Here is a 14,392-nt window from a genome sequence, read left to right as displayed (position 1 = left end):
CATTTGAAAGACTTGTTCGAAAAGATTTGTTTGTTCACAAACTGCCTGTCACTATAAAGTGAATCACTTCTGGTTAAAATATAGTTCTACTTCTCTTTAGTTTTGTTCTGTGTCTTATTTGGCCAGTTGTTCCTGATACTGATACTACCCTCTTTATTTCCTAATTGGTTTCAGAACCAAAAAGTCCAAAAAGACAAAAGTGTCATCGGATGGTGCAGAGGAGAGCCGTGTGTCTGCTTGAGGAGCAAAAGTCCTCCTCGATGTCTCACACACCTCACACCTGCTTTCAGACTCATCCCAGCATAATGAACCTACGGTTAGAGGAAACCTGGCAGCTCTCCGTATAAAACCACGGAGGGCATGTTGTGCTCAGGGGCCTATGAGAGGAAGGCTCTATGAGCTTTTGAGGAAACATTAAACAAAGGTTTAATCACAACCTATGAAGACATACTACATCATGTGACATTAACAAAAATGACAAATGTGATAAATCTTTTTGAAGCAACTGAAATAAATAAAGTGCATAGTTTCAACCCCATCATCAGAGCCAGCCCAACAAAATAAGCGACTGCTTAGAAGAGCTATAATTCCTCCATGGATAAACCAATATGGATGTAAAATACCAAATTAAAGCTCATGGTCCATTCTTTAGCCTCATATTCATTGGGGTTTTTTTCCTAATATTATGGAGTACAGAGACAAAAGAACAAATGTGTCACTGTCCCAATACTTTTATATGTATGTATATACAGTATTAAGCATTTATTACACCTTTTTTACTTGCTGATCTGCTGCTGTAGCCTATCCACTTCAACATGTGTGCTCGGAGATGTTCTTCTGCATACCACTGTTGCATCGCATGGTTATTGGGAGTTACTGTCAGCTTGAACCAGTCTGGCCATTCTCCTCTGTCCTCGCCTTAACAAGCCCACACAACTGCAGCTGAAGAGCGGTAAGCAGAACAATAATAATAAATGAATGAATTGAATGAATGAAGTGGTCACTGCGTATATATAACAAATCAAATCTTGCTTTGGCCCTGTCAAAGGCTTGAATACACCCTGGACAGGTCGCCAGTCCATCGCAGGGCACACACACCATTCACTCACACTCTCATACCTACGGGCAATTTAGACTCTCCAATCAGCCTAACCTGCATGTTTTTGGACTGTGGGAGGAAACCGGAGTACCGGGAGGAAACCCACACAGACACGGGGAGAACACACAAACTCCACACAGAGAGGCCCCGGCCAACCGGGATTCGAACCCAGGACCTCCATGCTGTGAGGCGGCAGTGCTACCCACTGCACCATCCATGCCGCTTAACATGAAGTGATAAATTGAAAAGGTCAAAGGTCATTTTGAAATGGAAGAGAACAGACAGTAAGAAATATGAGCTAACTGGTGCAGTAAGTTTTATTAGAAAGCAAATGAGTATTGCATTTGAAATAATACGCTGTTCTCTCACCCCCATCACGCCATGACTGAACCACAGAGGCCGAAGGCTTCTTTGAAATGAACACAAAGGCAGAAGAGAACAGTAAACTGCACTGTACTTATGACACGTGTCCGGTTGAATTTTTGCTTCTTTTTTTTTTTTCACTGTCCATCGGCCAAAGACGCCAGTTTTTCCGGTCCTCCAGGAACTCGAAAGTCTCCTCGAGCAAGTCTTACTCAAAAGTGGAAAGTCTCTCACTCTTCGTTATCGGGTCACCCGAGTGACTGCGAGGATCAATCTCCTGGTGACTGTGACACAATGACACCACCAAGCCTTGCGGGTGCAGAGATCTCCCGAACGGCAGCAGTCAGCAGACTGCCTGTCACATCCTGTTCACAGCTGCACGGCCCAAAAAGGGCCTCCTTCCCGCTACTGATTGTCGTCGCTCTGAGCACCTTCTCCATGGCTCCCCTCATACTCTCCTCCCTCACTAAAAACTGTAAAGTGCATTATCATTAACATTGTTATTGACGTTCAATACGGACTTCATCCTGTGATTTCTGAAGAGGATACATACAGTAAGCTGCATTTTGTTTTGGGACAAATACATCTTTTTTTTTCTTGATTTGACTCTGCACTCCACAATTTTAGATTTGCAATCAAAGAGTAGATTTTTTCTACTTTTATTATATTTTATAGGGTATTTTGGTTTCACCATGTAGGAATTATAGAACTTATTATACATAGTCCCTTCATTTCAAGATACCACACTTTTTGGGCCATATTACTGTTATGTAAATGAAAGCAGTCATGTTCAGGACTTAATCACATATCATTGGCGTGCAATGGGCCTCATTTATCAATATTTTCGTAAATCTGTGTGGGAATTTTTGTGTGATCGAAACCAAACTAACAAATTCCGCCAGAGTTATCAAATCCATGTAGACACATCTTTTTCCATAACCACGTGTATGTTGATAAATACAAATCCATTGTAAACAAAAACCATGCGAACTGAACTTATGATCAGCTTAAAATGACGCCCCTAAAACACCTTATGAGAACCACGGAACTGAATTTCAGGCAATTTAAAAGATGGCCAAGAAAGCTTGAAAGAACTTTTCTTTAAAATGCTGTGTAGTCGACACGTGATCTGTTTTTTTTTTCTTTCTATCATTATATGACTGTGTGCTACAGCTACTTTGTAACGTCTTGTCTTTGCGAACATTAAAATGTTTATTAAAACGGATTTAGGAGTTAACAGTTGTTCACTATTATTGTTTGTTGTTTGCTCTGTAAAAAAATTGAGGAGGAGGAGGAGGAGTTGACATACAGAACAGGCTGTATAAAGACAACATTGAAAAATATGCTATATGCTGAAGAGAAAACTTAAGGAGACTAGCCCCTGAAACAAGCATGAGCTAAAGATGGCCTTACAGAGCATCACCAGAGAAGACACCCAGCAACTGGTGATGTCCATGAATCGCAGACTTCAAGCAGTCATTGCATTGCATGACTACTTTCATTTACATAGCATTGCTCTGTCCCAAACAATATGGTGCCCTGAAATGGGGGGGGGGGGGGGGACTATGTATAAACACTGCTGTAATTTCTTCATGGTGAAACCAAAATGTATAATGTATAAAAATGCCATTTCTTAAAATCTTACAATGTGCACTTTAATCACATTTTTTATTGCCAATCTCAAATTGTGGAGTAGTGAGGCAAATAAATAAATGATGGGTCTGAGTCCCAAACATTATGGAGGGCACTGTACATTCATTCATACATGCATACATACATACATACATACATAAATAAGATAAGTTCTCTCACAGAAATGCATGCGTGCACGTTAAGAGACATACGTGGATGCATACACACACGCCAACATTCATCCATACATTCTTACTGCTCAGTCTTTTACTGTCTCTGTATCCCTGGTGGTTCTCTGTACAAGGACTGTGTTCTTACTTGGGACCCCAACGCTCAATTGCTTATATGACTGTGTGAACTGTGTGAACTTGATGTTGCATTTACACTCGATTTCGCATTGGGTGGTTTATGCCAGGTTGTCAGTAATTTCAGCCCAATAAATCCTGACATCTGGACATAGTGCAGGCAACAACATCAACAACATCAATTCCCAGAATTGTCTGCAACTCTTCCCAGAAACCCATGAGCTATTCTGCTGCCTTAAAGGGCATGTGAAGCACTCAGTGATATGACAGCTTCATCTGCTTGACCTGCCTCTGACGAGACCACAACTACACCACTGGCTGGCTACTCTGATATGGTCAACTGTGGGATGGGGCGTGGGACCACTTAATTATTCTCTTTTTATTTGCTCTTCAGACCACAAGCTACCTATGACAGACTCTATGGTTGGATGGGAGGGTAAAACAACTAGGGTTTATACATAGAAGATACAAGCTGGCTGGCTCATAGCTGGTTACCTAGCATGACAACTATTGTAGCCATTTACACAGTAATGCTCATTTTAGCATCCCAGGGGATAACAATGGGTTGTCTGTTTTGTTCGTTCCTCACAATTCATCACTGAGCTGTTTTGCAGCCAAAACAACCTAGCTTGTTCCAAGATGGCTGCAGCCTCAGGCTACTATCTGCAAAGAAGCAAACTTGAGCAAATACGGGTCAATTTCAGATTTGAATACTTTATTTAAGGTAAGAAACAAATGAACCGGTCGGTCATAGCGATCATATTACCAAGTGCTTCACTTCCCTTTCAAGCAATAAAACCCAAGTACAACCAGTTCTCTAACTCGGGGTCCCAGGTCTAAGGCCTGGAGTGACAGTGAAGCAATTCTGCAATGTTTTACTCTCTCTTTGACTCCCCCTTTTCTCTTCTCTTTTTATTTTGGGCATACAACTGAGAATGCATCCCAAGGTGACAAGGCCTAGCTCCTTTCACACTTGCTGGTGAGAAACTGTGATTTCGTGCAGAGAACATCATGGGACTCAGCACATAACTGCAGCCTGCCAAGTCTGTCTCAAGTCTAATCTCATGCAGTTTGTAGCGTGTAATCCATAAATATGTTTTGAATGCCGATGGTTCTCCTTCGACCAATGCTTCTCCTAAAACACTCACAGCCCAAGGGAAAACAGACACACATGCACACACACTCATGCACACACACGCTTGCCTGTGGGTGGCAGAAAGGTTGGTTCGCCTCTTTCTGTTGCTAGAACATTCTGTGATACTAAATAGCCTAAATAGAAAGTATGATTAAGAGTATAGTAGACTAGTGTCCCTCCAAGTGTGTTATTTTGAGTCTTAGTTAATTTGGTTCAGTTTTGGTTTAGTTTTGAATAGAAGAGGACTGGAGGTATGGAAGCAGAGCATCATAAGCACTGTGTTTGACACATTTGATTACACTGGAAGACCTGTTCATTGCTACCTTGACAACAACTAAAAACACACAGGCAATTTAGCACAAGCTCCAAAGAAAGAATGTTCCATCCAGTGCTACCTACCTCTGGAGGGTTTTGGCAATGAAGCACTCCTTCTGTCACCCAGGCAACAAACAGTGTCCTCCAAAATTATTCATATGTTTCACAGCTATACAAAATAAACAGTATATGCAAATGAGCTATACTGTATACTTAAAAAGGGAATGGGAAGAAGTATATTCTTTTATACTAACACAATTACACATTGTTACAAGTAAAATGATTTTCCAAAAATATATTTGTCAATTATTTGAAATAAAATAAAAAGAAGTAAAGTAAATCAGCATTAACATTACATATTTCAGTCTGTGGCTTCCTGTGATCCACTGGGGCATAACAAATAAGGTAGCACATGGACAATCCATATGTTATCCATCTGAGATAAATACATCTCAGAAGAAACAGAAGGTTGTTGAACAGTGCGAGTTGGGATGATTAAAAAGAAATAAAATGAAAAAAGCAACTATATCACACTTTAGAGTGATGAGGGGAAAATGTACCTCAACCACCACCAACGTGATGTGCCCATCTGGGCGATGCATGCACATGCACTTTGCACCAGTACGAAAACCACACACCAGCTACGGTGGAGAGGAAGAGCACATTAAATCAGGATGATTAGGAGGCCGGTTAAGAAAGCCAGATTGAGAGTTGAAATGGGACACCAGGGCGTCTCTTTGCAATGAGTGCTATGGGATCTATAATGAACAAAGTTTAATTAAGTTGGAAAAGTGATAAACTTAGAGGACACAAGTGCATCTTACCCCACTGAAGCCTTGAATATTTTGTGAAAGATTTATAAATAAATGTACAATTTAAATCATACATTTACTTTTATTTTATAAATAATGTAGAATATTTTCCATGTTTGAGACTTATACACAGCTCAGTTCTTGTATTATTCATTTTATACTGCCTTTTTTGTGCATCTGTATCAAGGGTATGAATAATTTTGGAGGGCACTGTATGCAGGTATGTTAACAAAACAACACACACACACACACACACACACAGAATTCTACAACAAATATTTAGAATGTCATTTCTCTGACACTGCGATAGATATTTTTTCCCTCAGTGCAATAAAAACCTGTCCTTCACATGACAGGGCTACTTCCTACAGCAGGAAAACAACTGGCCCGATAATATGGCACATTTTCAACACAATCATTCACATCACACATCAAGTTATGGAATTTAACAATCAGGAATATCATAGCTGGATCATTACATACCCACCCACCCACTCACACACACCCACACACACGCATGCACATACCCACACATACCCAAGCACATTTGCTGTATCCCAAACAACATAATCCCTTCTAACGAAAAATGAATTCAGCTCAGGTAGAACTAGATATTTTCTTCCATGTTAAGAATAACATGAAACAAGCCGTTTTAATGGTTCGCCATTTTCTTCAGTACCACTTTACCACTTCACCAAAAAATACGAGATTCCATTCACACTTCAGAAAATGAATGATATGCATTCCATCTGAAGATAACTTTGCGATAAGTGAGATTATGCGTAACTTCCTTGTAAATGGAAGGCAAATGTGCAAATTTAAGCATTCTCAATGCAAAACAGCTACTGGGTCATTCTCTCTGAGCAGAAATCATACTCTATAAATACAGTATAAATACAGCCTGCAATTGGGAAAAAGCAAGGTACAGATCCACAAGTTTAAATCAGGTTAAAGATGGGGTGGGGGCAGGGGGTAGAACGAGAGAAAGAACACAGGAACGACGTTTGTGATACGAATGACGTTAAGCTTCCGTGTATTACTATACCTCTCTAATAAATATAAAAATAAGAAACGCCTTTGAAAGACACTCTTTTACAAACGTTTTCCACGCCAGTACAGATCCACGCGGGCAGGAAACCATAGGTGACCTTTCACCAGTAAAGATCAGTGCTTCGCCCCACAATCCAGTCACGCAGACTTCAGCTCTCATAGTGCAAATGCTATTGGCCAACAGTATCAGTTTGTTTAGTTTTTTTTGTCCTCATCAATTCAGTCCGACGCATGGATTCAGACAGACTGAGCGTTCTCAATTTAAAAAGCCTGAGTCGGCTCCATCGCCGGCTCTTTGACACTGCGCCACACACTGAACCCGAGCTCTCTCAGCCAAGTCAGTCCTCATCTCTGAGCTTCAACAGAAAAAAAGGGGGATTGTGGTGATTTATAATAATTAATAGCACATCTTCAGGCAGCTGCAGCACTTTATCTTTTCTCTTGCACATTAGTTAATGGCTTGATTCTTTTATTCTTGATTAGTTTTGCATGCAAGTGTGTGTCGTCTGGAGCCTGTGTGTACGTGTGGGTCACTGGGGGTCGGAGTAGCGATGGGAGAATGAGGCTTTGTTAACCCCATGAAGGGGCGGGGCTACAGTACTGCACCTCGCCACTCATTGGCTCATTTAAGACAATCAAAAAAAAATGTGCTGGTCACACAATGATTTTAAAAGTTTAAAATCAGCAAGTCACTGATAGTAATTGGTCGCTCTGAATATTTTTCAAAGCTTCATTCTCCAATCCCTAGGCATGAGTGTGCGAGTGTGTGTGTGTGTGTGTGAGAGAGTGTATGTGTGTGTCTGTCTGTGGGGGTGGGGGAGGTTTCCACATACTAACATCATTAACGCTCTCCACACTGACACGCTGCTTCACCGATAAGCGATTTTAACACACGGAAGCTGCCAGTCAGGTCCTCTGCGCATCGCATCAAAGTTTAAAAGCCGACACGCGATAAGGCAGAGTCCGCTGAGGGAACGCTAAGAGCAGCTGTCTCTCGCCGTCTGACATGCAGAGCATTGGCATGCCTTTGAAGACCGTTTAAAAACCCTCCCCTTTAGAGTATTTCTGCTTTAGAATCCAAATCCAGCTCCTCATCCTCCACCAAGCCAAATATTCTCCCTCCTTACCTCTGAATGCACTGTTCTGTAAACATGCTATCTTCTTCCCCTCATTTCAGTCTGCCCGGTTTACTGCATTTGAGTATAATGTTAACAGTCAATGAGGGAGGAAAACCAGCCGTCCTCAGCCCTCGAGGACCGTGAGTTGCTGATCCCTGCCATAGCTGTTTCTGTCCCTGTACACGCTATGGCAGGGATCAGAAACTCACTGTCCACCAGGGCTGAGAACTGCTGGCTTTCCACCTCCCCTTTACCTGGGAGTCAGGTGTGAAGACAGTCGATCCAATCAGTAGCACTAAATATCTGGGAGAAAAAGAAGACCAGGCCTGGATTTGGATTCGAGGGCCAGAGTTGATGAGCACACTATGGTGTGCGTGTAGATGCATGGATACTGCAAGTCCACTGATCAGAGGTCGCAACTACAAATCTTAGAAGCTCCAATCCATTTTGGCTACTGTCCTGTCCTGTCTGTCTTTCTGGCCTTGTGTTTCATAAACTAAGAACCCCCCCGCCAGACTGTATGTGTGCGTGCGTGTGTGTGTGTGTGTGTGTGTGAGAGCATTCATGCGTACATGTGCATATGAGTTCTTGGGTTCAGGGGCGTGGTTATGAGCGTGTCGGCTGTATGTATAAGGTTGAAGGGCAGAACAGTGTAGGGCTGGGCTCGGAGTGACACGGGGTGCTCACTGCCCGCTCGCCCTCAGCCCCTCCCCAGTCTTCTCACCCTGCTGTCCCTCAGGGGAGGAGGGCTGGCAGCCCCGGCCCCCGGCCCTGTCCCCGGCCCTGTCCCCCGCCTCTTCCACCGTGCCCTCCGCGTTCTCCAGGGGGGCCTCCCCCTCTCCCTCCCCCTCCCCCTCAGGCTCCTCCTCCTCCGGCGCCTGGGCGGCGCCCCCCTCGGGCTCCGCCCCGTCCCCCGCGGGCCCCGGCCCCGGCCCCGGGCTGGCCCCGGCCAGCTGCAGGTGAGTCCTGTGGGTCTCTTTGCGATCCCGGTACAGGTGCTGCTCGAAGTTCAGGCCGGACGGGAGCAGGGCTTTGAAGTCGGCCTCGAAGGGCAGGGCCAGGCCGGCCTGGCTGGCGAGGACGTGGGCCACGCCCGCCGGGGCCCCGGCCTTGCACACCTCCATCCCGTCGGGCAGCATGGACTTGATCTTGGGCAGCCAGCGCTTGCGCACGCGCCGCGCGTTGGTGCACATGTCCGCCGCGATCACGTTCATCTCGCTCTCCTTGAAGCTCGGGGCGAAGTTCTGACAGTACACTGCGAGCGGTGAGAGGGGAGAGGAGGGGCTTTCAATGTGTGTGTGTGTGCATGTGACTGTGCAAGAGTGACTGTGTGTGTGTGTGTGTGTGTGTGTGTGTGTGTGTGCGTGTGTCCGTGTGTGTCACTATATGTGTGTGTGTGACTGCGCATGTGTGTCTGTGTGTGTGTGCATGTGACTGTGCGAGAGTGACTGTGTGTGTGTGTGTGTGTGTGTCCGTGTGTGTCACTATATGTGTGTGTGTGACTGTGTATGTGTGTCTGTGTGTGTGCATGTGACTGTGTGAGAGTGACTGTGTGTGTCCGTGTGTCCGTGTGTGTCACTATATGTGTGTGTGTGACTGTGTATGTGTGTTTGTGTGCATGTATGTGTATTTGTGTGTGTGTGCATATGTCTGTGTGTGTCACTATGTGTGTGTGCTTGTGTGTGTATGTGTATGCTTATGTGTGTTTGTGTGCGTGTGTATGTGTATTTGTGTGTGTGTTTGTATGTCTGTGTGTGTGTTTGTGTGTGTGTGTACATGTACGTGTGCATGTGTATGTGTACGTGCATACATGTCTTAGACCCGGGCCAGAGGAGACTCACGTTTCACAGCGTTGAGCACACGGCTGTCCAGCGGTTTCCGGCTGGGATCGCAGGTGGACGAGCGTATCCCAGTCCCACAGCTGTTAGCTAGCGTGTTCCTGCATGGGGCAGTACCCAGAACATCAGCCACCAGGGGACTCTGCCTGTGCCCCTTTAGAACCCCCTCACTGCTAAAGCCCCCCCACACACACACATAAACACTCAATCATACGCAAACATCTCCTGTCCAGAGATGACTTACAGTGGACTTAGACTGTTCACAGTGGAGCTGCATGCCTGGTTTAACCCAACTTAACAAACAGAGGTGGAGGCCCTCTCTTTAACAAAACCCAGTCCTGAACCCCCCCCCCTCCGACTGAGACAGGTGTTCCTCTCACCTGTCAAAGAAGGTGGCCAGCAGTCGCCGCAGCAACACCTTGTGCTTGATTCCAGCGCACAGGTGGCAGTTCATGAGCTGGCCCCGGGTCATGAACACGCCAGTGCCTGAGACACAGAGGGACAAATGTTACAGACTCGCCTTAACTTATGATCATTTGTTCTGTGCACCGTACAGGGTAGTTGCTTTACTTTCTTTCCAGTATGAAATGATACACATACCGCTCCAATTTGTGTATCTCACTGCATTGTGTATACTGCACCAACCTACTGTATTTCACTGCATTGTGTGTACTATACGAAATGACTGTATATCACTGCATTGTGTGTGCTAATATCACTGGATTGTGTGTACTACACCACATGACTGTATATCACTGCATTGAGTGTACTACACCACAATACCCTATATCACTGCATTGAGTGTACTACACCACAATACCCTATATCACTGCATTGAGTGTACTACACCACATGACTGTATATCACTGCATTGAGCGTACTACACCACAATACCCTATATCACTGCATTGAGTGTACTACACCACAATACCCTATTTCACTGCATTGAGTGTACTACACCACACTACTACATTTCACTGCATTGCGTGCACTACACCACACTACTGTACGGCACCGCATTGCGTGTACTGCACCGTTCAGCCTGACCGTACCGTGACCACTGTAGCACGCTGCACTGCACCATACCTCCTACCAGCTCCAGTTTCTCCCCGGGGTCCCCCTCGGTGTAGAGTTTGGGGTGACAGCGGTAACCGATCTGGCTGATGAGGCTGGCAGGCAGAGACACCAGGTCCCGGCGAAGCAGGACACAGGAGCGGCTCTCCAGCGACAGGGGCACGCCCGAAACCTCCAGCTTGTCCTGGACTACAGGACAGGAGAGCAGGCGTCAGCCAATCACACACCATCGCACACCATCTCTCCCAACAACTCTAAAAATGCAGCTAATCACACAACACCCGTAAAACAACACTTAAACTGTAGAACCATAGTGTCTTAAGAGATACATTGACAGCCAATTATATCAATCTTGTTGATATGATAGAAATGTATGTGTGAGCCATACCTTTGCACACAGGTTCAAGTTAAATAGTCGTCCAAAGAGGCAAAAAATAGAACCTGTGCCAGTGCCCAAAATATGAAGCACTTCACAGGTGTGGAGATGACTCCGTCCCAGTCTGTAGTGACCAGGTGTCTCCAGATCAAATGGGAGATTCATCACAGGAATAGACAATGAGCAGGCTGAAGAAACTGAGAGCGCAACTGTTCATACTTCAACCGTGTGCTCACACCGATATGATCTTAGAATACATAATTCTTTTTTTAATTCAGGAGCCAAGCCGTTTTACCACTTTTGTCTTAAATTCCTTTTCATAAGCTCCAGGGTTCTCTTAAAAGACCATCTCGGCGCGGATGCATTAACCTAATGTTGGCTTGTAAAAGATAAATATAATTTTAACTAGAGTGTGCAACCTCAATTTAAAGGGCAAGTCCACCCAAAAATAAAATAAAGCCATCTTACAAAGCCTCTTACGTGCAGTGCTATCTATCCATCCAGATAGTTTCGCTGAGATTCTAGACATTTGCTGCAGCTCAAAAATGTATATTCTAAAAACTGAATAGCAACATAGCTTTCCAAATGTAATGACATGTTAACTCACAAAGTTGAAACAATGTTTTAAAACAAAATGAACACTGCACCCCAAAATACCGGTACTGGTGCGCTTTTGTTGATACTTTGCACGGATATACAAAGATGGCATATTTTGGTAGAAAGTAGTTTTTGATGAAACCATTCACAAAAATCTTGGTGGATGTTTTTGAGCAACCATGTCATTGTACTTGGAAAGAGACCTTGCTGTTGAGTTTTTCAAATCTAAATCTTTGGGGCTTTGAGTGCCACAAACATTGGCACCATCAGGGTGAGCTTAAGCAGATATCTAGGAAACCCTTCAAAACTCAGTGAAACTAAATGGATGGATAGATTGCACTGAGTAAGTGGAATATAGCTTTATTTTATTTATAAGGAAACATGAGCACATCCTTTGCAAAAGTATTGCTTCAAAATGTGCAATGTATTCAGGATCGACCTGGGGATCTACCTCTCCCCATCTGCCTAGTCTGTAACTGATGTGGCTACAAACAGACGGTTTAAGAGCAAGGTCATTCCATTTTCCAAATAAATGTTCCCTCAATTCCTCAATCCACGAGTCTTTCCTTGAGTCCTCCTTTTAGTGGAGCTATAGCCCTAAGAAATAACTTGAGAAAAGCATGCAAGGAGGTAAAAATAAGCAATGGCCATAACCATTGTACTCCTCTGCCGCCCCCGAGCTAACATGCCTAATGTCGCATTAGGAAACAATCGATCTCGTTCTGAAGGACTCACTGGCATACGAGCTGGCAGAGCGGCTGTAGATCTGCCCGTACACGTCCTCAGCCAAGCTGTCGTACGACTCTTCCTCAAACTCCTCGTCCTCGTTCTGGTAGGAGGTGGGGCTGTCGGTGGGGGGCAGGCTGGAGGCCCCCGGGCTGGAGCCGTCCCCGGGGGTGTGGGGGTACGGCTGCAGGCCCCCGGCCCCCGTGTAGAACAGCGAGCCGCTCCTCTGAAGCCGGGCCCCGGGGCCCCCCTCGCCGCGCCTGACCCCCGGCCCCTGCGCCGTGACGGGGGCCTCGGCCGCCTCCTGCTTGATCCTGCGGGCGCCTGCCAGCGCCAGCGGCGACCAGCCGGGGGGCCCCAGGAGCGTCGCCGGGGGGGGGCTCTGGGGCTCGGAGCCCGGCTCGTCCTGCGCGGCGCTCTGCGAGTCGCAGAGCGGGGAGTTGGCCTTGAACATGAGCTCCATGCCCCGCTCCACGATGTGCTGCACCTGCAGGTAGCCGGCCGTGTACATCACCACCAGCTGCTCGCTGGCCGCCATGGTGAGCCGGCCCGTGTAGCAGAAGGCCAGGATCTGCGCGAAGCAGGCGGGCGCCACCGAGGACGGCAGCTCGAACTGCTCCTTGGCGCTGCCGCTGAACAGGTCGCGGAAGTACAGGCTGCTGGCGGCCAGCACGGCGCGGTGGGCCTGGAAGCTCTGGCCGTTCACCACGATGGACACGTCGCAGTACTGCCCCAGGAGCCGCTGCTCGTTCAGGCTGCCCAGCACCGTGCTCCCGAAGTTCGGGATCTCGACCTGCAGGAGCTGGGACATGGTTTCACCAGGGACCAGAGCGGCTGGGGGGGGATCTATGGAGGCTGTGAGGAAAACAGCGGGGGGGGGGAGGGTGGAGAGAAGTGGGAAATTTTACACTACATGTCATTTTGGCTGACACTTTTATCCAAAGCGACTTACAGTTGATCTAGACTATATAATAATATAATGACGAACAGGCCATTCACCCCCCAGCAATACTCACTTTTCTCTACCACTATAGTGTACTGAATGCTTAGTTTACCGAACAGCTTGATAGCATCATGCACTTTATCAAACCTGATCTTGAAAACCAAGACAACTAGACATCCACTAGACAACCTGGCAAGCTATTACACACAGTGTCCCCTCTCTGTGTGAAAAAAAACATCTTAATGTCTGTGTGGAATTTATCCTTTGCTAATTTCCACTTATGCCCCATTTCTTCGGCTAACAGAACTCAACCAGAAGAATCTCCAGTAGTTCACTCTGTTAATCCCTCTTATGAATGTAAAAGCCTCCATCAAATCGCCCTAGTCCCAAGTTGACTCCTAGTCAGTTACTGAGCTAGTGAAACAGCCAGGCCCAGCCCCGTATGATCCCATGAGAACATCATCCAATGATTTTAGAGTGCATTAGATTTGGGCTTTGAATGAGACGACTGACAGAGGAAAACCACTGCTCAGTATCAGTGAGAAACACCATCCCTGTGGCTCCTGCTTCCCATGAGCTCCCAGCAAGCTGAAGCTCACTCGCTCTCCCTCTCCCCTTCCCAGAAACCCTGCTCCCCAGCACAACCTGCATCCTAATTATCATCATCAACACCTTCCTCATCAACTAAATTTTCATCATCACCACTGCCATTATTGTCACCTTCATAATCATCATAAAAAACTATCATCACCATCACCATCATCACCATCATCAACAAAACTGTCATCAACTTCACCATCATCATCATCACCATCATCAACAAAACTATTATCATCATCACCATCATCATCATCACCATCATCAACAAAACCATCATCATCACCATCATCAACAAAACCATCATCATCATCACCATCATCAACAAAACTATCATCAACTTCATCATCATCAACTTCACCATCATCATCAACAAAACTATTATCACCTTCCTCATCAACATCAGTCTCAT

At 45.7% G+C, this 14,392-nt stretch overlaps 1 protein-coding gene across 1 annotated transcript; it reads right to left on the bottom strand.

Moving 5' to 3' along the window:
- Positions 1 to 8,391: 8,391 nt before the first annotated feature.
- Positions 8,392 to 13,251, bottom strand: LOC133139971 (nucleus accumbens-associated protein 2). The gene is made up of 6 exons (XM_061259462.1): positions 12,450 to 13,251; positions 10,754 to 10,930; positions 10,048 to 10,153; positions 9,671 to 9,768; positions 8,708 to 9,084; positions 8,392 to 8,487 (listed from the first exon to the last, which is right to left on the bottom strand). The coding sequence occupies exons 1-6, from the start codon at positions 13,249 to 13,251 to the stop codon at positions 8,392 to 8,394; spliced, it is 1,656 nt and encodes a 551-aa protein (XP_061115446.1).
- Between the last annotated feature and the right edge of the window lie 1,141 nt (positions 13,252 to 14,392).

The sequence above is a fragment of the Conger conger genome, chromosome 11 (genome assembly GCF_963514075.1).
Source record: "Conger conger chromosome 11, fConCon1.1, whole genome shotgun sequence".
NCBI lineage: Eukaryota > Metazoa > Chordata > Actinopteri > Anguilliformes > Congridae > Conger > Conger conger.
This window is presented reverse-complemented; position numbering and strand designations above follow the sequence as displayed.